Raw genomic sequence first — 24,933 nt, 5'->3', positions numbered from 1 at the left:
TCAGCCTTGCGTCACCGCTGGTTGCTTCAGAGTAGCTACCAAATTGCAAGCACAGTGATCTACAGCCTACAAATCCAGACCCATACGATAGTGACAAATGTCAGAAGCTCTGGGGTGGGTCTCTTCTAGTCTTAAATATACTCAGAATGGCTGTGTCCCTTGCCTGCCTGCAGATAGGAAGCTCTCCTTTAGACCCAGCCACACTTTTTCTTGCTGTAGCTCCTGTTCTGTGCCCTATGAAAATGTTCCCTTTAGAAGTCCGGAGCCCGCCTTTCCTTCTGTATTGTTTTCTTTGCTTGCTTGTTTGCTGGGTGTGATGGTGGGGAGGGAAGGCAGGAGGCAGAGTTCTGACTTGCCCCACAGTGTCACCCATCTGTACAAACGGCCATGACAGAGCAATACAACGGATTAACCGTGACACACATGGAACTGCTAACGAGTTCGATAAAATTTTGATTATCCCTTGTTCTGTGCGGCAGGCAGCAAACCATGGAAATAATAATCCTCTCGGCTGGTGTCAGCACAGCAGTTCAACCAGAGAAAGGCAGGTGTGAGCTACAGGGAGTGAATCGTGGGAATGTGGGGGTGGGCCTGCAGCAGGGGTGGGAGGGCAGAATGGCAATTGCAGAGATTCCCCTCTCAATTACCTAGATAATCCCCTCAATTCTCTACTTTGTTCTGTGGACCTGACATGTTCTGGAAGGCAAACTCATTCTTGGCAGAGAAGGAAACTAAGGCCTCAGGAACATCAGGAATATGCCCAGAAGGACACCTTGGATTTCAGTCCCCAGAGTCTAGACAAACCCAGGGGAGACTGTTCGGGGATGAGCCCACATGGCTTGCAGATCTCAGCCTGGGAAACCGGCATCCTAGACCCCAGGGTTCCTGTGTCCCCTTTTCCGTCCCCAGCGAAGGGGGAAGAGTAGGGCTGCGATGAAGTGTCTCTCCCTGGATACCTTGGTGGTTTTGACTTTGTGTCCGGTGCTGCAGCTCCATCCTGACAGGTCCGGGAGCACTTTACACTCCTCGCCCAGCAGGCAGGGCTCCATCTGACACCACCACTTCTGCAGGACGATGGAGGCTGTGGGAGCAGGAAGCAGTGAGGGCAGCTCTAAGTTCTCTGCAAGTACAGCATGCAGTTGTGGGCGTGGGAGTGGTTCGTGCAGAATAAGGGCATGTTTCTACACACCATGGCTTAGAGCCCTGCATTTCCGTTGTCTTTTTCCTACTCCAGGCTGCCCGGAAGGGCAGTACTCAGGCTGAGGCCTTGGGACACAACCATACCAACCTCAACCCCACTGACCCCTACATCTCACCAAAGACAGAGAGGGGTGAAGGCAGGGGAAGTTGTCTCTAAGGCAACCCTTGAGTTGAGCCACCACATCATTAGCAGAGAGGCACAGTCTTCAACATACCCCTTGGTGTACGTGAGCAAGCGTGCAGGCCATTTGAGGGAGTGCGCACAAGCAGGTGTGTGCGTGTGAGCACAAGTGGGCACGTTTATGGCGCTGCCATGTGAGAGTAAGAAAATAAGCATGGGTGGGGCCGTGGGAAAGGGGTGGATACGAAGGAATTCATGGCCAAGCGATACACGTGTGTCCATGTGAGGGGACGGTAAAGGCCGGCTTGAGAATGAGAGGAGGGGATGTGTAAGAGGCCTGGGAAGGAGCCGCAGGTGAAGAAGTCAACGTCTGGAGGAGTGGGTGTGAGGTGATGAGGCTGACGGGAGGCCTGAGAAGATCGTGTGAGGAAATGAATCCGCGTATGTGCCAGGCAGTAGGTGTGGCCAGGAGGGAGGGCATGTGCTAATGACAGAGCTTTCCTCATCTATGGGATGGCGATGGTCACATCTGTGCCCCTCCTCCCAGAGGTGGCCCCATCATTTGAGACTCCGACAGTGAAAGCCCTGAGCTGGGCATGAAATTGTATCCCCAGCAGATGGCGAAGCCTGGACAGCCCTTCTTATCTCTCTGACCAAGCCCTCCCTGCCGGGTCCCAGCCTCTCACTCACCGTCCACGCAGGAGGGCTTTGCCCGGGTGGTGCCGGCCACCTGGCCAGAGAAGCAAGAGCATTTGACAGTCTGGGAGCGCTCCTCGACGCGGTTCCGGTTACAGCAGCGGTGAGCAGCAATCACCTCGCAGGTGCCCTGCTTCACGGGGACTGAAAGAGCCAGCAGACCATCAGATGCCCGGCCCAGGCCAGCACCCCTGCCCCCCTCCCACCCACCCTAGTTGTCCTCCAGCCCCTCCTCCCAGCTCAGGGCAGGGGTAGGTAAGAGATTTCCAGTTGCAGGGGAGGAGGAAATGGATGACATCTTCCTGCCACATCTGTGTTCCTATCCTTCCTTCCTCCCCATTTAGGCCACACTCATCACCCTGGCAGAGTCTGGCCCCTGGGCAGGAGAAAGATGGAGTCCACACCATCCCCCATCTCCTGGCTTCCCCTGGGTGAGGCCAAGGGCCCCGAGGGCTTACAATGCGTGGCGAGGATCATCCGCTTACACCGGCTTTAGCCATCCCAGAAGGAAAACCACAGAATTAGGCCAGGAGGCTAGACTTAAGCCCTGACCCGGGGGCTCCTCTCCCAGCAGAACACCTTCCGGCATGGAAGGGAAGGTGAGAATGGGTCTGCCCTCGCATCTGTGGGTTTTACTCTGCCTCAGAGATCTGCCTGCTGTGGAACGGGGTGCAGTGGTGTCCAGCTTTCCAGGCATCCTGGAAAACCGCCCGCCCCAGGGCCCCACCACCTCCCCTAGACCTGTTGGAGTTGGAGGCTGCAAGGAAGCCGAGGCCAGGTGGGTCCACAGCCAGACCACGCCAAGTGCCAGCAGCCAGCCGCCCGTGCTCCAGTTCTGTGTGGCCCTCTCACGCATCCTGCAGAGAGAAGCACACACCCTGCTTGACTCCAGGCAGGAGCCCTCCCAGTGCCCAGTGCCAGCACCACTGTGCCACGTGCTCTGGGGGGCACAGAGGCGGGCAGGGTGCACGACTTGTCCCCAGGCAGCTTTCAGCCTGGCACAGACTCACTGTAGAAAGTGGTGAGTACTACAGTCAGAAAAGGGAGCAGAAAGGGAGACTGTTCTGCTGGGAAAAACATGGAAAGCTTTGTGGAGGAGATGACATTTACGAGGGGTCTTAAAGAATGGACTGGGCATGGTCCCATGGAGGGCTGTGACATGGAAGGAGCAATAATGCTGGCTGCCATGTTTTGAGCACTCGACCCTGCAAACATACTCTTGAATCCTTCACGACTGTCCTACAAAGTAGGATTATTTGTACCCATTTTACAAATGAGCAAACGGATACTCAAAAAGCCTGGACACAACCTAAACAACCATCAGTAAAGGGCTGGCTAAATACACTGTGGGCCATCTGTGCAATGCCCATCCAGACAGCTGTAACAGAATGAGGAAATGCTTTAGGTACTGAGGCATGCAATGATCTCCAACGATAATCCGTCATTTAGGGAAAAAAAGCAAAGTGCCTGGTGATGTGTATTCGATGTGTAAAAGGGAGGAATTATATATGTTGCTCAAATATGGGTTAAGCTAGCTCTGGAAAATGTACCAAAAGACCCTAATAACATTGTTTGCCACCAAGAAGGGAAACTGGTTGGCTGGGATACAGAGGTGGAATGGAGATATTTTTCTCCCTACTGCTTTTTTTTTTTTTTTAAGATTTTTTTTTGATGTGGACCATTTTTTTTTAACATCTTTACTGGAGTATACCTGCCTTACAATGTTGTGTTAGTTGCTGCTGTATAACAAAGTGAATCAGCTATAGGTATACATATATCCCCATAAACCCTCCCTCTTGTGTCTCCCTCCCACCCTCCCTAACCCATCCCTCTAGGGGGACACAAAGCACCGAGCTGATCTCCCTGTGCTATGCAGCTGCTTCCCACTAGCTATTTTACATTTGGTAGTGTATATATGTCCATGCCACTCTCTCACTTCGTCCCAGCTTATCCTTCCCCCTCCCCGTGTCTTCAAGTCCATTCTCTACGTCTTTATTCTTGTCCTGCCCCTAGGTTCTTCAGAACCTTTTTTTTTTTTTTTTTTTAGATTCCATATATATGTATTAGCATATGGTATTTGTTTTTCTCTCTCTGACTTACTTCACCCTGTATGACAGTCTCTAGGTCCATCCACCTCACTGCAAATAACTCAATTTTGTTTCTTTTTATGGCTGAGTAATATTTGATGTGGACCATTTTTAAAGTCTTTATTGAATTTGTTACAATATTGCTTCTATTTTATGTTTTGGCTGTTTGGCCGCGAGGCATGTGGGATCTTAGCTCCCCAAGCAGGGATCGAACCCGCACCCCCTGCATTAGAAGGCAAAGTCTTAACCACTGGACTGCCAGGGAAATCTCTCTCCCTATTGCTCTTTAATCTTTTGGGATTTGAACCACGGGAAGGTACTAGCAATTCAGCTTAAAAAAATTTAAATATAAAAAGGAAGAAATGAAGTGGAGGCTAATAGAAGTCAAGTGACTTGCCCAAGGCCAGGCAGCATGTGGGTAGAAGACCCTGAGCGCAGAAACCTGCCCTGTTCTCACTGGACCACCTTGCTTCTGCTCTCTTCCCCTTTCCTTCTCCTCCTTCATCCTTGATGGTTCGAATCTCCCGAATCTATCCCAGAGAGTGGACTAGAAATGGAGGGAACCCCAGTAAAGCAGAGGCACAGAGCAGCTGGGAGCCACCCAAGCACAGAAGGGGCATGAACCACCCCCTCTGCTGCACTGCTACCCCTTGGGGATCACTGGGCTCCCTCAGGTGCCAGCTTAGTGCTGGGAACACTAGAGGCCAAACCAAATGCCAGGACCCGGCTGCTCCCTTGGATAGGGTGCTTGATCTCTGTCTACGCACCACTCCCCCAACTCCCCCTCTTCAACTGTCTCCTCACTCACCTTTTTTGGAATCTTTTATCTTCTGTCAGTTCATCCACTGGCCTCAGACTCACTCTTCCTAGACAAATAGGAGAGATTCTTGTGGTTTGCAAGGGACAGAGGGAGCCCGTGGCCATGCAGGGGGTGGAGGAGGGCCTGGGTGAGGGCAAGTGGGTGGACTGGGCACTGAAGTAGTGCCTAATTCTGAGGTTGTTCCCCAAGGTGCCAGGACAGGGGGCAGAGTCCCTCCTCTGCCCTGGGAATTCGCAGAGGTCCTTGCAGACTCTGGGAACATGTAGCTCCGGAGGGAGCTTCTCTGTGCCAGGAGTGAAGCAGGGTTGATGGTAGGAGGTGTCTAAGAACCAACCCTGTCATCTCTCTGGTCTTGGGAAGGGGCTGAAGGCCGGGGAAGAGCTCCTGAGCAGAATCTGACAGCCACTGCTGGGAAGAGGCGCCTGAGAATAATAACCCCTGAGGTCCTGAATCCTCTCTGCCTCTTCCTCCTCCTAGCCCCATCACACCTGCTTCCTGGACTGGCCAGGAGCTGGCTCAACTCTGCTGCCCTCACCCCCATTCCCACTCTAGAGGGCTAGAACGGGAGTCCTCCAGGTCTCTGAGCCTCAGCGGCCTCAGCCTCAAAGCATCTCCATTTTCCCCAAGACCTCCCCTCCCTCAACCTCCAGAAGGAGGTGGAACTGAGGCAGGTAGGATGGTGGGGCTCAAGAAGGACCAAGAGCCATGTGTCCTAGCTCCCCAGAGTGAGAGCCCAGGAAAGACTGCGGGGGCAGATTGAGGAAGTGATGCCAAAACCCCTGGGATGGGTGTGCTCCACGGGCAGAGAGCTTCTAGAAGTACCTCTTTTCTGAGTAGGTATCTCCTCTCCCTGCCCCCTTCAGGAACCTTTGTTTTGATCATTACAAAGGCAGCTGTGCCTTTTCTCCGGCAGTCCCCCAACCCATTTCACTCTGAGCTGCCACACCTCCAACCCAACTTTCCCATCTCTCCTATGAACCCCAAGACCCAAAAGACCCGGGAGTGGGCATTTCGGGTGCCTTCTCTGGCATTCTATTCCTTCCCTCAAAGAGAGCTTGAGAAAGAAGCTTCTGGGGTTTGTTCTCAGGCTTCCACACTCCTGCCTCAGTTTCCCAGGCTGTTTTCCCCAAACCCCTGTATACCAGCATGGGGTTGAGAATGTGAACCACAAGATCCTTTAACCTTTCCCTGCCTTCTCCCGCCCCTGCCCCGCGCCCACTCAGTCCTCCCAATTCTGAGCTCCCACGCCTGGGACCTACCTGCCCCACGGCGGTACCCACGGGTTCCACCCGCCAGCCTGAGGTTCTCCTCGCCTCTGGACCCGGGATCGAGACTCCGAAAGGCGGACTGCAGGCGGGAGCGGTCAGCTCCGGTGCTGTCTAGTCCGGAGTCCTGTCCCCCTCACCAAGTTGCTGCGTCCCCGAGGCGCAGGGGCTCTGACCAAACTGGCATCACGGTCATGCAGGGCCCGCCCTGGGCACCGGGGAGTTCCGGGCCCGCTCGGCCAGCTCTGTAGAGCTCAGCCGGGGTCCCTCCGAGGCTGCCGCCCGCAGGCCTGGGAGCTCGCGGCTGTCGCCGCCGCCTCCTCCTCCTCCTAGCCCGGGGCCGCCTCCGCTTCCCCAGCCCCGCGCGGGCGTAGCCGCCGCCGCCTCCCGGACAGCGCCGGGCACCGCGCACAGCTCTCCGCCGGCCCCGCGGGCACAGCGACCCCTGGCGCTCGAGGCAAGACCGGGTGAAGAGAGGACAGCCAGACCCCGCGATGTGGTCCCTGGTATAGGCAGGTAATTCAGAGAGGTCCCTCAAGACTATGGAGGTCTTGGGGCTTGGGGTGGGTTGCTGAGTGTGAGGAGTGATAGCCCAGACCCTCACGGGTTTTGAGCCTTGAAGATTCCCGAACTGCACTGTCCGATACGGTAAATAACATCTTAAGTTTCTCATTTACACACACAACATTTCAAGTGCTCAATCACCACATGCAGCTAGGGACTACTGTATTGGGCAGAAAAGATATAGAATATTCCCACATTGCACAAAATCCTATTTGACAATGCTCTTTTAGATTGCTATGGTAGCCCTTCAGTGTTAAAATGTTAAAATCCAGGAGGAAATAGCAAATGATCTCTACCCCAGGAGCGGTGTCCTCTGGGGCAGGAAGGACCAGGGGAGGCATGTGGGTAGGGGCCTGGAAGGCAGGAGGGCTGTGGTAGGCCTGTGGATGATGGGTATGAACCCCAACTTGGGAACGAAACTCTGAGACCCAGTTTCTTCAGCATAAAAATTGCAATGTAATTGCAATTGTATAGTGTGTAATTTTTTACAGGGTGAGATTCTGGGTATGAAAGTATTAGACAAATGAGAGAGAAAGCGGTGGTCTGTGAATTTGTCTCTTGATTGAAGGACACTCCTCTTAGTTTAAGAGGGCTTTGGGATTGGAGTAATGGGGAGGGGAGAGGCAAAGGGAAGAAGCCCAGTTCCTGGCTCTGAGCCACTGCATGTGGCCCAGGATAAAGGGACTTCTCTCTCTGTCTTTTTAAAATTAACTAATTAATATATTTATGTATTTATTTTGGTTGTGCCCGGTCTTAGTTGTGGCACGCGGGATCTTTTTTATTTGCAGTATAAGGACTCTTAGTTGCGGCATGCATGCGGGATCTAGTTCCCCCACCAGGGATCAAACCCGGGCCCCCTGCATTGGGAGAGTGGAGTCTTACCCACTGCGCCACCAGGGAAGTCCCTAAAGGGATTTCTCTTGAGCATACCCATTTCCTACCCCTAGCTGAGGCCTCGCACACTCCTGGCAGGACCAGCCTCTCTGAGCAGTTCTCAGCAAAGAATAACCTACAAGGCTGCTTCTTCCCACTCCATCTCCCTTTTGCCTCTCACTCTGTGCTGCCTCAGGGATGAGTAGAGGTGGTGACCTTCTCACCAGGTTCTGGGGCAGTCTGAGGATGCAGGAGGTATGATGATGCCAGGAATAGGAGGTGAGAGGTTCAGGGAGAGGAGAGTCTTAGGATTTGGGTACGGTCGGAGGGCTGTTCTAGAGCCCAAGGGAGCTGTTGACATCCCTGCTGACCATCTGTTGCTGGAACTAGGGGGTCTCTGGGCCCTGGCTCTGTGGCCCACTTGCAGTCACACCATGATGGGTGTTGTGAAGAGCAGGGATTATGGAGCTGGATGACACGGAGAAGTGGTAAGCAAACTGTCCCAGAAACACTGAATAATAAAAATAGCCAGGATGTTATATTTTTTCTTCTGTCTATGGCTTGCTGCCACTGTTTATGCCGTTTATCTGTGAGCTGGTTCCAGTTTTTCTCAAACAGGAGGGAAATACCCATAGCAGCAGCGTGTTCTTTATCTCCCTGTCTGGCTTGCCACTCTATGTGCCTTTGGGTCTGACTTTTTCTGGTTTTCTTTTCTTTTCTTCTTTTTCCTTCTCTCTGCCCAAAGTGCAGGCATAATTATAGAAGTCTACAAACCTGAATGACCATTGTGAGATTTTTATTTGGAAGCTACCAGAAAAGACACTCCTTCTGGGGGTACAGTCTAGCCAGGAACAGAGAGGGTCATGGTCAGGAAGCACCCAGCTGACAGAGTCCAGAGGTGGAATCCCCACCATGAACCGGGTGCCAGTCCCTGAGGACTACCCTGACTTGCATTAGGACCATAAGGGCCTTGTCCCCATTTGAACCATGTGTGGGGTAGGAGGTGTCTCTGGAGGCCTAACAATCAATTCCCAGGCTTAGGAACATAGTTCCAGCATTAGGTCAGTACCACCCTCCCCTCTCAGGCAGGGACTTAGCCTGGCCTCTGTCTCCCCCAGGTGGCAGCCACAGAAGTTGTTCACCTGGACTGTTCTCCGCCTTTGCCTTAAGAAGACGAGGGTGGGAGAGGAGAGACACCCCCCTCTTCTATTCACCTACCTCTTAACCCTTCCTCTCTGATCTAGATAAATCAGCTTGGTTTTTAAGAACCGGTGTGGGTGGCTGGGGAACAGACATGGGCATGAATTTCCCACTGGCTGTTGACCTCCTGGAACAAGTCATGTAAAATGACAGGAGTGTCCAGTCCTGCGTCATCCATAAAACGAACATAATAAAACCTACCTTGCAGGGTTGGTGTGCAGTGTAAAGGGCCTAAAGTATAGAAAGTGCTTTGTAGAGAGCCTATTATTAGTAAGTCCTCAATAAATGTAGTTATTGTTATCCTTACTAACAGTTCTGCTGTGGTCAGGGGAGGTCTAAATATGGGCGGAAATTGGGTCCTGAAAAAAAAAAAGTGGAGTCGGAGTGGTAACTGTTCTGCCGGATCTAGCGGTGGTCTTCACGGGGAACAGCGCCCTCGGGAATCCGGGAACTTACCCAGCTCCCTAATTCAGGATGATTGGCTCCAGCCTGCCTTGTTACCACTTCCACACCACTCCCAGCACCAGCTCGCTGGCCCTCACTCTCGCTCCGGCAGCCCCAGCCAGAGGTGTCACCACAACCGGAGCTTCACACCCAGCGGTCGCTAACGGAGATCATCAGCTCCATCACCCTCTGGGCAGGCTAGGCACAACGAACCCAGGGCGAGGGTGGGAGACACCACCCTCCCGTCACAATAGGGAAGTTCTATCTGATTAATATAGAGCAAGGCTGAAATAAGATTTCTGTCCCCTTCCTACAACAGCAGACCCTTCTTCCCCCCAAAAAACAGAGGCGGGAGAAGTCGGAACGGGGCGGGGGAGAGGCCGCGAGCCGGCGGGGCTGTTCCCGGGGTAGCCCAGAGCCGCAGGTAGTTTTCCCGGGGACCGGCCCTGCGGGCCGCGAGCCAGTGGTGGGGCCGAACTGACCGGAGCGAGCACCGCCCCTCGAGAGCCCTAGGGGGCGGGGCCTGTCCTGGGGCGGGGCCACGGCCGAGGGCGGGGAAGGGAGGCAGCATGTTAAACCGGGTGCGTTCGGCCGTGGCGCACCTGGTGAGCTCTGGGGGCGCCCCGCCTCCGCGCCCCAAGTCGCCAGACCTGCCCAACTCGACCTCGGCGCCACCCGCCGCCCCTCCACAAGCTCCCAGAAGCCCTCCGGCTAGGGCTGGGAGCGGCAGTGCGGCGCCCGCGAGGACAGTAGAGTCTCGAGCAAGCTTCTGCCGACCGACCTTTCTGCAGCTGAGCCCTGGGGGCCTGCGACGCGCCGATGACCACGCTGGCCGGGCTGTGCAAAGCCCCCCGGACACTGGCCGTCGCCTGCCTTGGAGCACGGGCTACGCCGAGTGAGCGCCCCCGGGGGCACCCTAACCAGGATGGGACTCCCATTCCCAACCTCATCCCCACCTTGGCATCCCGGGCGCTGGGACGCATCCCCCCTCGCCGCTCTCGGTGCCAGGAGCTCCTTTTTCCCAGGACCTTTGCCGTCCTCTGGGTTTCGGGCCGCACCCACTCCCAGCCCTTTCTCAAGTCGGGTGCAGCTTTTCTCAGGACTTTCTAGCTCGTTGACTATCCTCACCCGCGCCGCTTCAGGACCTTGTTCTCTCCCAGAGCCCGGAGAGTGGAGGGCCCGTGAACGATGAGTTGGCCAGTTGTCAGTCGCGGCCCGGTAGTTTAATGGCTAAGGGAAGAGAGATTTCAAGGAGCGGGGGTCCCTTTTAATATAGGAGATGGCGGCTGGAAAAACTCCTTGGGCTTCCCGACCCCAGCGCCCCAGTTCCCTGTCCCTCTTACCATTCCCCTCCCCCTCCACACCCAGAAATAGCCCGCGACACCAGGCGGCCGCCGGCTTCCCCAGGGGCGGGGGAGGCGGCCACCCGGGGAAGCGGGAGGGCCCCCTTTGAACACCTCTTGGCGGGTGGACTTGCCCTGGCCAGGCAAGGAAGTGGACCTCCGGGCCAGAGCGGTGGGAGTGGCGGCAGCAGCCAGCTTGCTCCAAGGCTGCGTGAATTTTTTTTTTTTTTTTTTGCTTGTTTGGTTGTTTGTTGGCAGTGCAGGATCTTAGTTCCCTGACCCGGGGACCCGGCAGTGAGACCGAGGAGTCCTAACCACTGGACCACTAGGGGATTCCTACAGGGCCGGTGGATTTTTAATGCATCTGCTGGGAGAGCAGAGAACTGAGGGAGATGGGGGCGCTGAGGGGCTGAGGGTCGTGGCTGGTGGACCCGTGGCCCCACTACCGGCTCCTTTAACTTCCTATTTGGGAAGAGTTTGGGGTTATGTGGCTCCTGCGCAGTCCAGGGAGGCTTCCACTCCTACCCTATTTCAATTCCTCTTTCGTGATCTGTGCCGGAGCACTTACTCATTGCCAAACAGCAGAAACTGGGACTTCACTGGCGGTCCGATGGTTAAGACTCCATGCTTCCAATGCAGGGAGCGCGGGTTTGACACCTCGTGGGGGGGGCGGAACTAAGATCCCACAAGAAGCCAAAAAAGAAAAAAAAAAAAAAGCAGCAGAAACTTTCACTGGATGATTTTAGGGTAAAGGTGGGTGTGCTCATGAGGGTGGGGTGGGGTGGGGTGGGGTGTTGTGGACAAGAAGCTAGAAGAGTTTTTTGGGGGTCAGAGTGGATGCAGGGTCTTGGCAAGCCAGGAATTAAAACCTCCTTCCCTCCATCCAGGTCCTCCCCCAGTGATACCATTAGGGAAGGGATGGGAGACCTGAGGTGGGAGAGTGCTGCTGTGGCCTTTCTAGGAGGTGGTGGAGCCCAACACCTAGGCAGTACTCCTTGTGCCTTGCCCTGCCTCCCTTCTCCTCCTCCCTCTGGCCTGGTTCCCAGGTGGCTGTGACCTTTCTCAGCTTGGCCAGCAGGCCAGAGAGGGTATGTGTGTCTCAGGTGGGAGTTATTCCAGGACCTTGTCTGGTGTCCAACCTGATGTGGTCACTTTGGCCTGACAGGGTCATCAACTCTGGCAAGAGCCGGCACAATGAGGACCAGGCTTGCTGTGAAGTGGTGTATGTGGAAGGTCGGAGGAGTGTTTCAGGGGCACCTAGGGAGCCTAGCCAAGGCCAGGTAAGCTCCCCACCCCCTTTCCTAACCTCCACAGGAGACACCTATCCCCAGGGATTCTAGGCATTCGGTTTTAATCTGAGCCATGTGATAGACCTACCCCCTAACTCACTAGCTTTCTACTTTAATGGCACAGAATTTTATCTGGCATTGATCAGGTAGATTCTACCATGTCAGTGTGAATATTTAGTTTTCCACTTAAAATGGAGATATGCTCATGTATTCATTGATGATTTAATAACTACCATTGCTTATTTTTGCATCTTTTATCCTCTGAGTTTGACTTTCTTATTTTTTTTTTATTTTTTATTTTTTTTTGCGGTACGCGGGCCTCTCACTGCTGTGGCCTCTCCCGTTGCGGAGCACAGGCTCCGGACGTGCAGGCTCAGCGGCCATGGCTCACAGGCCCAGCCGCTCCGCGGCATGTGGGATCCTCCCGGACCGGGGCACGAACCCGTGTCCCTTGCATCGGCAGGCGGACTCTCAACCACTGCGCCACCAGGGAAGCCCGAGTTTGACTTTTTTTTTTTTTTTTTTTTTTTTTTTGCGGTACACGGGCCTCTCACTGTTGCGGCCTCTCCCGTTGCAGAGCACAGGCTCCGGACGCGCAGGCTCAGCGGCCATGGCTCACGGGCCCAGCCGCTCTGCGGCATGTGGGATCTTCCCAGACCGGGGCACGAACCCATGTCCCCTGCATTGGCAGGCGGACTCTCAACCACTGCGCCACCAGGGAAGCCCCGAGTTTGACTTTTTTGATGCTTTGCTTTCAGACACATAGTATGCCTTTGGTGAATGAGTGAATAAATCTAATTTGCCTTAAATACCAAAATCTAACCTCCTCTCTCATGTTTATATGGATGCCCAGAGTCTTGCTCTTCTCCCTGCATAACACAAACACACACATGCACACACACACACACACACACACACACACACACTCACCTCAAACTTTTCCTCCACCAGGGACTCTGCTTCTACTACTGGGGCCTGTTTGATGGGCATGCAGGAGGCAGAGCTGCCGAAATGGCCTCTAGGCTCCTGCATCGCCACATTCGGGAGCAGCTAAAGGACCTGGTAGAGATACTCCAGGACCCCTCGCCACCTCCCCTCTGCCTCCCGTCCACCCCAGGGGCTCCAGGTTCCTCTGATTCCTCTCACTTGGTTGGTCCTCAGTCCTGCTGGTCTTCGCAGAAGGAAGTGACTCATGAGAGCCTGGTAGTGGGTGCCATTGAGAATGCCTTCCAGTTCATGGTAAGTGGGTGGCCTGGGCCAAGGGCCTGCCAGGCAGACACTTTGGTCAACTCTGTATGGGAGTCAGGTGGCCTGAGGAGGTGACCCTGAGAACCCATAACAGCTTTGAGAACCTGAGCAGAACTTGGTTCAGAGGGAGGGAGAAGTGGGTGTTATACCGATGTCTTCCCTACTGTCCACCAGTGTGGCTTGCCTGGGCCAGTTTGTTTCTGCAGATGTGGGCGGGTGGCTGTGTGTCTGGAGCCTCTTCTTCATCCACCCCCTTTGACCCTTCCTCATATGGCAGGATGAGCAGATGGCCCGGGAGCGGCATGGCCACCAAGTGGAGGGGGGCTGCTGTGCACTGGTTGTGGTCTACTTGCTAGGCAAGGTGTACGTAGCCAATGCAGGTGACAGCAGGTATGGGGTGGGAGCTTTGATAAAGGCTGTGCGGGGGAGGGGTCAAGCTTCTGGGATGGGGGAATAGAAGAGAGTGACGTGGTGGGTGTTAACGTTCAGAGATTGGAACGGGTCAGGAGGGATCACAGACATAAGGAAGGGCCTGAAATAGCTATGAGGGGAGGAAAACTGGGGGTCTGGGTGAGGGACTCTAAGGGAGGGCCTTGTCTTTTTGGAACTCTTTATGTGAGGGGGTTGCAGAGAGCCAAGCCCAAACCTTTTGTTTCTCTGGGCAGAGCCATCATTGTCCGGAATGGAGAAATCATTCCAATGTCCCGGGAGTTCACCCCGGAGACTGAGCGCCAGCGTCTCCAGATGCTTGTAAGTAGGAACTAAACTCCCTACTCCCATCTTACTAATCTTGTGCCTCTCTGTACCCTGTGTCCCAAGGACTCTCCGACCCTCACCACACAGACAGACCGCTCCTTACTGGGAGCTTACTGGGAAGGCCACTCCACAGACTATGGAGTGTAGGGCTGAGCTGGTGTGGAGGATGTGGCAGGAAAGAGCGTGGGCTGCTCCAGTGCCTTCCACTGTGGCCCCAACTGAGGAAGGAAGTGCAGTCAGAGTGGGGGAAGGAAACAGCAAAGGCCCCTAAGGGGCAGGATAGCTTAGTGCTTTAAAGCAATGGCTCTGGAGCTGGGCTGCCTGGGATTGAATCCTGGTTTGAGTACTTTGTGTGATCTTCAAAAGTTCCCTGAACTTCTCCATAAATCAAGAGTTCCTGCCTTAAAAGTTGTTGTGAGGATTAAATGAGCTAATATATGTTAATATTAGAACAGTGCATGGTACACAGTAAACTCCATTTAAGGGTCTGCTATAATTAACATCACCTCTACCCCAGGGTGTACTGTAAACCTAATGCCCCCGGCCCTCTGCTCTGTCTGGCCGCTCCCAACCCCAGGGCTTCCTGAAACCAGAGCTGCTGGGTGGTGAATTCACCCACCTTGAGTTCCCCCGCAGAGTTCAGCCTAAGGAGTTGGGGCAGAGGATGCTGTACCGGGACCAGAACATGACTGGCTGGTAACACTTCCCTCAGAGCTGGGGCCCGTTTCCATGGCAACACAACCAGTCCCTTGCCAACAGCAAGGTGGAAGCTGGAGGCTGGGCCAGGCTGGGAGCTGGGGGAATGCCGCCCTTCTAAGGGGTTTGTGTAAGGGGTGTGGCTCCTAGGGGAGAGGGACTTTGATGCCTGGGTGATGCCTCCTCTACTCCCCCCTCCCCAGGGCCTACAAAAAGATCGAGCTGGAGGATCTCAGGTTTCCTCTGGTCTGTGGGGAGGGCAAAAAGGTAAACTCCATGGTAGAGGTGGGAGAGGGCAGGAGGACCCACCACAACTTGTCTAGGGAGGTGGAGGTTCTACCTGAGGGTAGGGGTGGAAAGGGTCCACGGTCCCAGAGAGACTGGGAGAAGGCTATAGTAGTGTCCCCTCCTCATTTCCTTTAGGCTCGAATGATGGCCACCATTGGGGTGACCCGGGGCTTGGGAGACCACAACCTCAGGGTCTGCAGTTCTACCCTGCCCATCAAGCCCTTCCTCTCCTCTTTCCCTGAGGTGAGCCACATGGGAGCCTCCTTAGCCTTCCCTGCTCTGGGGGTCTCAGGCTAGCTTTCTCCCAAGGTCGCTTTATCCCCAAGCTCCCTCTGCACCCTCTCTCCCCACCAGGTACGAGTGTATGACCTGACGCAGTATGAGCACTGCCCAGATGACGTGCTAGTCCTGGGAACAGATGGGCTGTGGGATGTCACCAGTGACTGTGAGGTAGCTGCCACTGTGGACAGGGTGCTGTCAGCCTATGAGCCCAATGACCCCAGCAGGTAGGGGCTGTATGGTGGCAAGGGGATGACGATGGGGAAGGAAGGGACACAGGGAAGAAATGCTTGGGAACCCACATGAGGGCCTGTGTATCCATCTTCCCACGTACATGTTGGTACATGAATGTGCACATGTGCTTCTGACAGGTACACAGCTCTGGCCCAAGCTCTGGTCCTGGGGGCCCGGGGTACCCCCCGGGACCGTGGTTGGCGTCTCCCCAACAACAAGCTGGGTTCCGGGGATGACATCTCGGTCTTCGTCATCCCCCTGGGAGGGCCAGGCAGCTACTCCTGAGGGGCTCAGTGGATGGAGGAGTAGACTTCCTCATCCTCCATCCACCTCCTCAGAACCTCCCACCACCATCCCAGCCTCTCCATGCTTACCCCTCTCCCAACCCAAATTCTGAAGTTGTCTCCTTGACCTTCTTTAGTGGCAATTTAACTGAAGGGGTGCCAGTTAGATCCAAAATTTTAGCCCTTGGCAAATAAACCAGATGGATAAATGTGTGTGTCTTTATTTTCTTTGACTAAAAACTGTCCCAGTTGTCTCCCGAACATCTCCTAGACATCTCACAGGCACTTCAACTCAACATTCCTCCAACTGAATTCATTATTTCCCCCACAAATATGTCCTCTCCCCGCTCATCATCTCAGGGGGCACCAGCTCAGCTACTCAAGTTAGAATTCTTGGGGTTGAGCACCTTTGGCTTCCGTTTCTTCCTCATCAAGCTAATCAATCACTAAATATTGTTGATTATATATTTTTAAATATATTTCTTTAAAAAACATTTTTTTTTTTAGTTTTTGGCCGCGCTGCATGCGGATTCTAGTTCCCCGGGGGACCAGGGATCGAACCTGTGCCCCCTGCATGGGAAGTGCGGAGTCTTAACCACTGGACCACCAGGGAATTCCCCTAAATATATTTCTATTTGTCCATCCCTACAGTCACTACCTTAGTCCTTCAGTATATTAGCCTCCTAATTGTCTCCAAGCCACTCCCCTGCTTTCCCCAATATATAATATACACAGCAGCCAGGGAGCCCTTTCCACAGGGTGAATCTGAGTTGGTGATTCCTCTGAGAAAATACTTTGGTGGCTCCTTACTGAACCTAGACCAAAACTGACACTCAACTCTTGAGCATGGCAATATAAAGACCTTCATATCTGGCCACTGCTTCCTTCTCCAGCCCTGTCTTCTGCCCCACCCCGCCTTGTGTTTTCCACAACTCTGGGTCTGGAGTAGCTCCAACTCATTTAAAATCTACACATCACCTCATCCTGAAGGCTTCACCTGTCCTTCCACAGCCCAGGCATGCCCCCACTATAGCGCTCACCTCTTGTACTGTAACTGTCTATATGAGGAGTTGGTATGGAGTAGCAGTTAAGGAACAGGGGCTTGAAAGTCCTGCTGTTTGGGTCCTGGTGCCAAACCCAACACTAGGTTTGCAATCTCTCTGAGCCTCAATTTGCTTTTTGGAAAAATGGAGATAACAGTACTACCTCAGGAGGTAGTTGTAGGACTAAAGTAGTTTATGTATGTAGAGCCAGGTCCATGTAATAAGGGTTCAATAACTATTACCTATCTTTAAGTTGTCTGCATTTGGAATTTAGATTGTAAGTTCTTTGAAGGCAGAAACTGATCTGAACTGAGCACATAGCTCAGTTTAGTGAGCCAGTTAAGAGGCCTGGGACCAAACTGCACTGGACCTCAGTTTCCTCATTTAGCAAATGTGTGGGTTGCTCTTCAGATCTTTAAAGTCTGTACGACTTCTAACATTCATTCATTCAGCAAGTATTTGTTGAAAATCTATTGTGTGCCACACACTGTGCCAGACAGTGGGAAGGGACAGGTTGGAGGATCACAGTGGGCAGTAGAGAGAGAGACCAGCTTTGGAGCCAGACAGGCCTGACTATCTGAGTTCTTGCTCTGCCACATACAAATGGCAAAATCAAGCCACTTAAGTTAAGCCACTTAACTCCCCCCGAGCCTCAGTTTACTTACAGGCAAAAGGGGATGGGTACACTTAACCTAGAGATCTGTGATGACTATTAGAAGCTATGTAGTGTTCCCTGCACAAGCTAATAAAATGTGAGTAGACTTCCTCATCCTCCATCCACCTCCTCAGGTACCTTTCAGGGAAGAAGATACACCAGTTGGTAAATACCCAACGCACAAGTCAGGCCCGGCTAGGTGTCCCTAGAGGCACAGAAATAATACAACGGGGGTGGCAACTGAATTCCCAGCTGGGGATCCAGAAAGATTCCAGGGTGGAAGGATGGGTAGGAGTTGGAAATTCCAGGTAGGGGGAAGGAAGGGAATTGTGAGGTGGAACCAAGTGCCCTGAATCTCAAAGGTTCTGAAAGGTCTCCAGGCCTGGGGGGATGATGGTGGGTTGTACTTACTCCGCAATGATCCTAGGAGCAGAGGGTGGGCATCTTCCGCGGCCTCCTCCTCGGGCGTCCCCGAAGCCGTCTTTTCCAGTCCCGCCTCCCGCGAAGCCCCAGGTGATGTAGGCGTGGGTGGCCGCTTGGCCACGCGAGGGCAGCAGCGGTCCTTTCCTGACCCCACCCCGGGCGCCTCTCAACTTTCCCGACGCCGGTCCGCCACTAGGAGCTGGAAGGTGGGGCAGAGGCAGAGTCCTCAGGGGTCCCGTTCGCCGCGCCTCGCCCCGCTGCCCACTCCTCCACAGTCCCAGCATCTCCCCCAGATCCCGGGGACTCTCGCTGGGCGACCCTCTGGGGCCGTGAGTGGGGGCCGTGGGCGGGCGGAGCCAAGGGACGCCCGGCCCGCCCCTCCCCGCGAGTCGCCCCTCCCCGCCGCGGCGCTGAAGGAGGGCGGGGCGGTGCCCCTCGGGTCAGTCTCTGCCTCCGGCACCGGCCGCGCAGCTGGAAGCGGCGGAGCGGAAGGTATCCCGGGTTGGGGCTCTGGGCGGCGGGGTCGTCCTGGGAACTCATCCCCAGGAGAGCACTCCCCCCTTCTCCGCCTGGCAGGAGCTCGGGGCGCCGTCCGGGGAGGGGCTTTGGTCCCAGCGCGGGCCGCCTGCTCCCCCTCGTACGCGGCGTCTGGGCGGTGCGGGGGTCGGGCCGGCTTGGCCCCTCCCTGCCCTCCTGGGCTGCAGTGAGGGGCCCCGGGAATTGCCCCGCAGGGCCTCTTGCCTCTTGGTGTCCGAGTCGGAGTCAGTTCCCTTCTCCCGGCTTCCCGGAACCTGCCCGGCCGGGCGAGGGGAGAGACGGCAACTTGGGTCTCCGCGAGGGAGCCCCAGCGCAGACGCTCTAGCTCCCAGGCCTGGCGGCCCTCTGTGAACCTGGGCTTGGGTGTGGGTCTGGGCCCGAGTCCGAGTTGAGGTGGGAATCCCCCACTCCGGGCCGGTGGAGTGGCGGGAATAGGGGCGGGTGTGACCGCGGGGGCTGCCACTGCCCCGGGGGTCTGGACGTCGCCCTAGATGGTTTCTGGGGCCGGCCTGGAGTGGAGGTACAGGAGATTGGGAAGGATCCAGCCCGTGTGTGCGTGTGTGTGCGTGCGTGCGTGCGTGCGTGTGTGTGTGTGTGTGTGTGTGGTTTTCAAGTTGAGGAGGAGGTATCTGATTTCTTCCCTAGACCTCAGGGGTGGTGGGCAGGGTACAGCAGAACCTGGTTCATCTGGAAATCTAGAGAATGACTGAGGAGACGGCAGCTGTTTTATTCCAGGGAAGGCCCCAGAAATTCCAGGGTCATTCCAGGCCCCGTGTGGGGTTTGGTTGCCCCTCTTAGGGTCAGTGGGGCAGTTCCTCAGGGGCTGCCTCTCACAGGGAGCTGTTGTTTTCGCCATCTTGGCGTTGGGCCTGGTGGCCTGGCCCGGCCTGGGCCAGCTACTCTTCTGAGCCTGAAGGGAACATCTTCTAATTGAGATGGGGGGGCTCTAGGTCATTTAATGCATGCCCTTGCCCTGGAGTTCTGGCCTCTGCCCACCACCGTCTGGTGCCACCTAAACTGCCTTGCCTGGGGCGGGCATACTCATGCCTAAGCAATTGGTATTCACCCTAGTGGTGAATGCGCTCCATCCCTCCATCAATACTGCCCATCCCAGGTTGAGGCTACCCCAGCCTGTCTTCCCACAGTTGGACCAATGGAACCTGTGGGAGTAGGTGAGGGTGCTGGTCACCTGGGTGGAATTTCCAGGGGACCCCTTTTCTTTTTTTAAAAAATTAATGTATTTTATTTATTTTTGGCCGCGTTGGGTCTTCTTTGCTGCTCAGGGGCTTTCTCTAGTTGCGGTGAGCGGGCCCTACTCTTCGTTGCGGTGTGCGCGCGGGCTTCTCATTGCAGTGGCTTCTCCTGTTGCAGAGCACAGGGCTCTAGGGCACGCGGGCTTCAGTAATTGTGGCACGCGGGCTTCAGTAGTTGTGGCACAGGGACTCAGTAGTTGTGGCTCGCGGGCTCTAGAGCACAGGCTCAGTAGTTGTGGCACACGAGTTTAGTTGCTCCATGGCACGTGGGATCTTCCCAGACCACGGCTCGAACCCGTCTCCTGCATTGGCAGGCAGATTCTTAAGCACTGCGCCACCAGGGAAGCCTGAGACCCCCTTTTCTGAAGGGTGGTTTCCATTTTTGGAGGGGATCTGCTGGCAGGGTGAATGCCTTCTTGCCTGTTTTGGGGGTATCAGAGAGCCCCTGTTGTGATGGGGAGAGTGTGGCCGTGCACTCAACTCCTATAAATTCCCTCTGATTCATATCCACTTGCCCCCATCCCACTGTTGTGCATGTGTGTGTGGAGGGGAAGGAGGCCACCCGGGACCCCACTGCTGAAGAGAGCTTGCCTTGGGCTGGAGTATTCGCTCCCTAAAAGGCAGACCAAGGCAGGGCTGTGAGGTGGTGGTGGTGTGTGGGGAGTAAAGGAGCTCAGCCTAGTTTGACAGGATGTGGGACTGAGAAAAAGCCAGGTTTGGGGTAGAGATCAGGTTACCGTCCCCTTCTTTTTTAACTACTCCCTGTGTGGTTGGTGCTGGGACTGGCCCTCATTTGTCTCTTTTTTGGGGGCTCCTCCCAGCACAGGCTCCAGCCTCCGCTTCTCCCAACAGCTTCGACTTCATCTCAGGCCCAGAGCCCGCCCTCTCTTCCTCCTCGGCTGTAGGCCTGGGAACTCCAGCCGACTGGAGGTCAGCTCCTCTCCCCAGGGAAGGAGGAAGTGAGGCTCAGCTGAGGCGCGGGGAAGCTGGGAAGGTGTGATGAACTGTGCAGATGCTCTTTGGTGTGTGTTGGGGGCAGGGACCACATGGAAACCCCAGGAAGCTGACTCCTTGCCCTGAGTCACAGGGAGGGGTGGGCAGGACCTCAGGGTGAGCTGGACAGAGTGGAGGAAGGGGCTGTTCCAGGGAGTGGGTGGAGGTGATTCCCTAGTGGATTATTCTCAGTCGCTCTGCTGTGGTAGATGTGTGGCTCCCTACAGTGTGGTCATTGTCCCCTGCCTGGGGCTGAGTGACCCAGTGTAGCTTCCAGGCCCAGTAGGAAGCAGGGGGAGGAAGGCAGGCTGCCCGAATGTGGGCTGTGGGCACTGCCTGGACTGAGCCTCCTTTGTGTGACTCGGGGCTCTGGGGACCGGGACAGGGTGGGCCAGGGAAGCCTGCTGGCTGCTGCCGCTGCCCTCTGTCTGGGTTTCCCTCCCTCTGCTCTCCTTCCCACCTCTGGGGTGATATGTAGAAAAGCAACAGACTCTAGAGTCACACAGCCCTGCTTTGAGTGCCATCCCTGCCACAACTCTGAATTCGTGTCTTAACCTCAATGAATCTCACTTTCCTAGTTTGTCAAAATGGGGAGCTCACTACCTACCTTCCAGGCTTCTGGGGACTGAGGGAGGTGATTTTTGTCCAAATGCCCACCATAGTGCCTGGCACCTAGGGGTGTGATAAATATTCTTTCCCTTACCCAACCATATGGGTAGGGACTCTTTGTTTTTCACTGGGCAGGCATGACTTGTACTGACTTTGGGACAGTGTGTTCCAGATTGGACCTTCACAATTATTAAACTTTAAAAAGTATCGAAATCCTGGTAAAAAATACATCTGACTTGAAACCCTGATATGTAGAATAGATAAAAGCTTGCCCTTCTGGACACGTCACTGGTCCCTGAGCACCCCTTTAGGTGTCCAGGGGCCCACAGTTGGGGAGTAGATTAGATTAGAACTCATGCTTTCTGGCTCCCAAGTGGGTGGTTCTTCCACCTCCCACTTCTGTATCCTAACCCATGGGGGAGACCTGTCCCTGACCTTGAGATTAGGAATTTCAAGCTCAGTTGCCCGACCACTTGGTTCTTGGCAAGAACATGCCTGAGCAAGCCCTTTTCCCTCCCTCCTCTCCCTTCACTGGATGCCTCGGTTTCCAGGGAGGGCTTGGGGGCCCTAGAGAAGTGTTTGTGGACTTACTGTCTTTTCCCAACATCCCCACTGCCTCTTCCCTACCAGCCCCAGCCATGGCTGCCATTCGAAAGAAGCTGGTGATCGTGGGGGATGGGGCCTGTGGGAAGACCTGCCTCCTCATCGTCTTCAGCAAGGATCAGTTCCCAGAAGTCTATGTCCCTACTGTCTTTGAGAACTACATCGCCGACATAGAGGTGGACGGCAAGCAGGTAAGGGCGAAGAGCCCCTTGGAACCACGCCTGCCCCCATCCCTTACGGACCTGGGATGTCCGTGCTCACCATCCACCCATGTCCTTGCTTCACTCTCCCTGCTGGAACCAGTGGGAGTTAGGAAGTGAAACTGCAGTCTTAGGAAATCTGGATAACCTCCTGGTTTTTTACACGCTGGCTCTGTAATCTGGGCCCAGTCCCTTTGCCTCTGGGTTTAAGCTCCCCCAGCTGTGAAATGGAAATAATGGTAAGGCCTCCTTCGAAGGGTTTTTATGAGTATTAAATAAAATAGTGGCGCTCCCGATGGCAGCTCAAACTGCACAAAGATCAAACGCTGTTGTCTCAGGATTTAAGAAACTCACCTTAGTTTATGTTGTGTGACAATGATTAGCACTATCCCTGGCACATAGTAGGTGTTCAATAGGTAGATGTTCAGTGAACCTAAGGGACCAGGATTTCAGAGAGGACCTCTGGGTGGCAGGGTGTGGGGTGTGTAAATGGGGCCCTCAGGCTAGCTAAGCACTGGCCCTGTGTGTCAGGTGGAGCTGGCTCTGTGGGACACAGCAGGGCAGGAAGACTATGATCGCCTGCGGCCTCTCTCCTACCCGGACACTGACGTCATCCTCATGTGCTTCTCCATCGACAGCCCCGACAGCCTGGGTGAGGGGGTTGGAGGGAGGGGGCTGAGAATCCCTTGGAATCAACCAACCAGAGGGAGCTCTTGCCTTGGCTCCTTTCAGCCATCTTCAGAAGCTGTGTGGGAGGGGTGCCGGGGAGCCCCGTTAGCCTCCTTCCCTGTGGTGACTCTGGCCCTCTGAGGGCTCAGGGAAGGGTGTGTACTGTGAGGGGGGCGGGGGTGGCTATTCATGCTGAATAGCCTCTAAGACTCTGCCCTGCGGAGACAAGGGGACCCGGGGGAAGCCTTCTAGCCTAAGTGGAGGCACCAACACCTGTCGGGATGTGTCTGTGCAGAAAACATTCCTGAGAAGTGGACCCCAGAGGTGAAGCACTTCTGCCCCAACGTGCCCATCATCCTAGTGGGGAATAAGAAGGACCTGAGGCAAGATGAACATACCCGGAGAGAGCTGGCCAAGATGAAGCAGGTGGGTGCAGCCGCCAGGCTGGGAGGCCTTGGGGAGGAAGGTGCCCTCTGAGGGCTTGCAGGCTGGTGAAGGAGCCTCCCTCCTACTGACTCCCCATGTTAGAAGTGACGGTAGTGTCCACCTCCTACCCCCCTGGCACCCCCACCCTGGTGAGGGAGAACCAGAGGGGCCCTTAGGGTCTGACCCAATATTCCATGAGACTGTCAGAGGACGGTGACTTGTCCAAGGTCATTTGGCATTTTGTCTGTTGTCCGCTGTTTGGCATTGGAGCTATTAAGATGAATGAGAAAATCCTTGCCCTCAGGGAACCGGGTTCTTAGAGTAGATGTTTTGCTTGAGGTATGCAGGTGGAGCCATCAGAGTATACCTGGGGAGGTGTGTGGGCTGCTGTGGATGTGGAACGGAGGGTATTCTAAGTGGCTGGGAAAAGGCCCAGAGTGAGGGAGCTGGCTTATTTGGGGACCTGGTAAGTGGCTTTCTAGCCAGAGGACGAGTTGATTAGGGAGAGCTGCCAGGATAAGGAATCTAGACTATTCTTTGAACATAATTATGGCAGAGTTTTAAACTGGGGACAGATATGGTCAGAGTCAGCATGTTAGAAAACTGATTCTGGCAGCCATAGAGGATGGATTGGAAGAAAGTGAGAACAGAGGCTGGGAGGTCGGTCAGGGGATGGTAGATCCTCACTCAGGCAAGAGAAGAGTGTACCGTGGGGTATAGGGCTGATGGGGAGAATTCTGAAGCTAAGTAGGAGTCTTGGGTCTCTAGCCTAGAAGCCATCCACGGTGGCCGGGGCTTGGATGCTTCGTGGGGTCAGGGCTGGAGGAGATATTTGTTCTTGTTACAAATATGGGTGAGGTACACCTAACCAGCAGCTTCCTTTGACGACTCTCCTCCTGCCTTCCCAGGAGCCTGTTCGATCTGAGGAAGGCCGGGACATGGCGAACCGGATCAGTGCCTTTGGCTACCTTGAGTGCTCAGCGAAGACCAAGGAGGGGGTGCGGGAGGTGTTTGAGATGGCCACTCGGGCTGGCCTCCAGGTCCGCAAGAACAAGCGCCGGAGGGGCTGCCCCATTCTCTGAGGTCCCAAGCCTCCCCTCCTCCCTTCACAGGGTGCAGGAACTCCCCCTGCCCCCAACAGCCCCACCCTATTAGGGATCCCTGCTGAAGGCTCCCTTTCCCAACTCCCTCCTGCCCAGGACTGCATCGCGCTTCCCCAGCCCTGATGGTGGTGGCCGTAGGCCCCGACTCAGCACTCTGGGAACCAGAGCACAGTCCCTCCTCCTGTTGCCTTGGTCCAGGGGTGGGGCTCTTGATCCCTTTGGCCTTCCCCAGAGGATCATCACACCAGCACTTTATACACTTCTGGCTCACAGGAGAGTATGTGGGGTAGGGGACTTGGAGGGTGTAACCCAGAGTCCCGGGCCCCCGGTGTTTCTGCTTTGGGCAGGGGCCTTGCATCTGGCTGTACTTGGTGTGGGGCATGAATAAAGGCCACAGGCTCCAACATGTGTGTGGCTTCCTGTCTTTCTCTCCTGGTCCCTGTGAGCCTGGAGTCCCATCTCTCCAGGGTGCTTGCCAGGCTGGCCCCCTGTCTGCAAAGGCAGGACTCCCGGGCAGGCAGGGTGGAGTCTTGGAGAAAAGGATGAGGTCATGCCTGGCTCTGGGCCTTGGAGGCGGGTGAGGGGAGTGGTCTGGAGCACTGGGCTAAACTTAGAAGCCTGTGGGTGGCTTCCCTGCCACCTCCCACTAGATTTCCTCCCCTGGACATGGGGGTTGGGTTCCTTTCTGGGGGGGGGGAGGGGTATGGCCCTGGGCTGTTGTGACAGTCCCAC

General features: G+C 55.1%; 3 protein-coding genes across 3 annotated transcripts; 2 read left to right on the top strand and 1 right to left on the bottom strand.

Moving 5' to 3' along the window:
• Nucleotides 1-869: 869 nt before the first annotated feature.
• TAFA3 (TAFA chemokine like family member 3) lies at nucleotides 870-2,873 on the bottom strand. The gene is made up of 3 exons (XM_060006881.1): nucleotides 2,759-2,873; nucleotides 2,012-2,161; nucleotides 870-1,120 (listed from the first exon to the last, which is right to left on the bottom strand). Exons 1-3 carry the CDS (start codon nucleotides 2,871-2,873, stop codon nucleotides 870-872), a joined length of 516 nt encoding a protein of 171 aa, XP_059862864.1.
• Nucleotides 2,874-9,839: 6,966 nt separating this feature from the next.
• On the top strand, nucleotides 9,840-15,881 carry PPM1J (protein phosphatase, Mg2+/Mn2+ dependent 1J). The gene is made up of 10 exons (XM_060006871.1): nucleotides 9,840-10,165; nucleotides 11,779-11,893; nucleotides 12,854-13,141; nucleotides 13,428-13,540; nucleotides 13,816-13,900; nucleotides 14,484-14,602; nucleotides 14,806-14,869; nucleotides 15,026-15,133; nucleotides 15,245-15,396; nucleotides 15,541-15,881. The coding sequence occupies exons 1-10, from the start codon at nucleotides 9,840-9,842 to the stop codon at nucleotides 15,686-15,688; spliced, it is 1,518 nt and encodes a 505-aa protein (XP_059862854.1). The 3' UTR covers nucleotides 15,689-15,881.
• Nucleotides 15,882-18,131: 2,250 nt separating this feature from the next.
• Nucleotides 18,132-24,607, top strand: RHOC (ras homolog family member C). The gene is made up of 5 exons (XM_060006865.1): nucleotides 18,132-18,300; nucleotides 21,831-21,994; nucleotides 22,535-22,655; nucleotides 22,968-23,098; nucleotides 24,007-24,607. The coding sequence occupies exons 2-5, from the start codon at nucleotides 21,839-21,841 to the stop codon at nucleotides 24,178-24,180; spliced, it is 582 nt and encodes a 193-aa protein (XP_059862848.1). The 5' UTR covers nucleotides 18,132-18,300; nucleotides 21,831-21,838; the 3' UTR covers nucleotides 24,181-24,607.
• Nucleotides 24,608-24,933: the final 326 nt, after the last annotated feature.

The sequence above is a fragment of the Delphinus delphis genome, chromosome 1 (genome assembly GCF_949987515.2).
Source record: "Delphinus delphis chromosome 1, mDelDel1.2, whole genome shotgun sequence".
NCBI lineage: Eukaryota > Metazoa > Chordata > Mammalia > Artiodactyla > Delphinidae > Delphinus > Delphinus delphis.
This window is presented reverse-complemented; position numbering and strand designations above follow the sequence as displayed.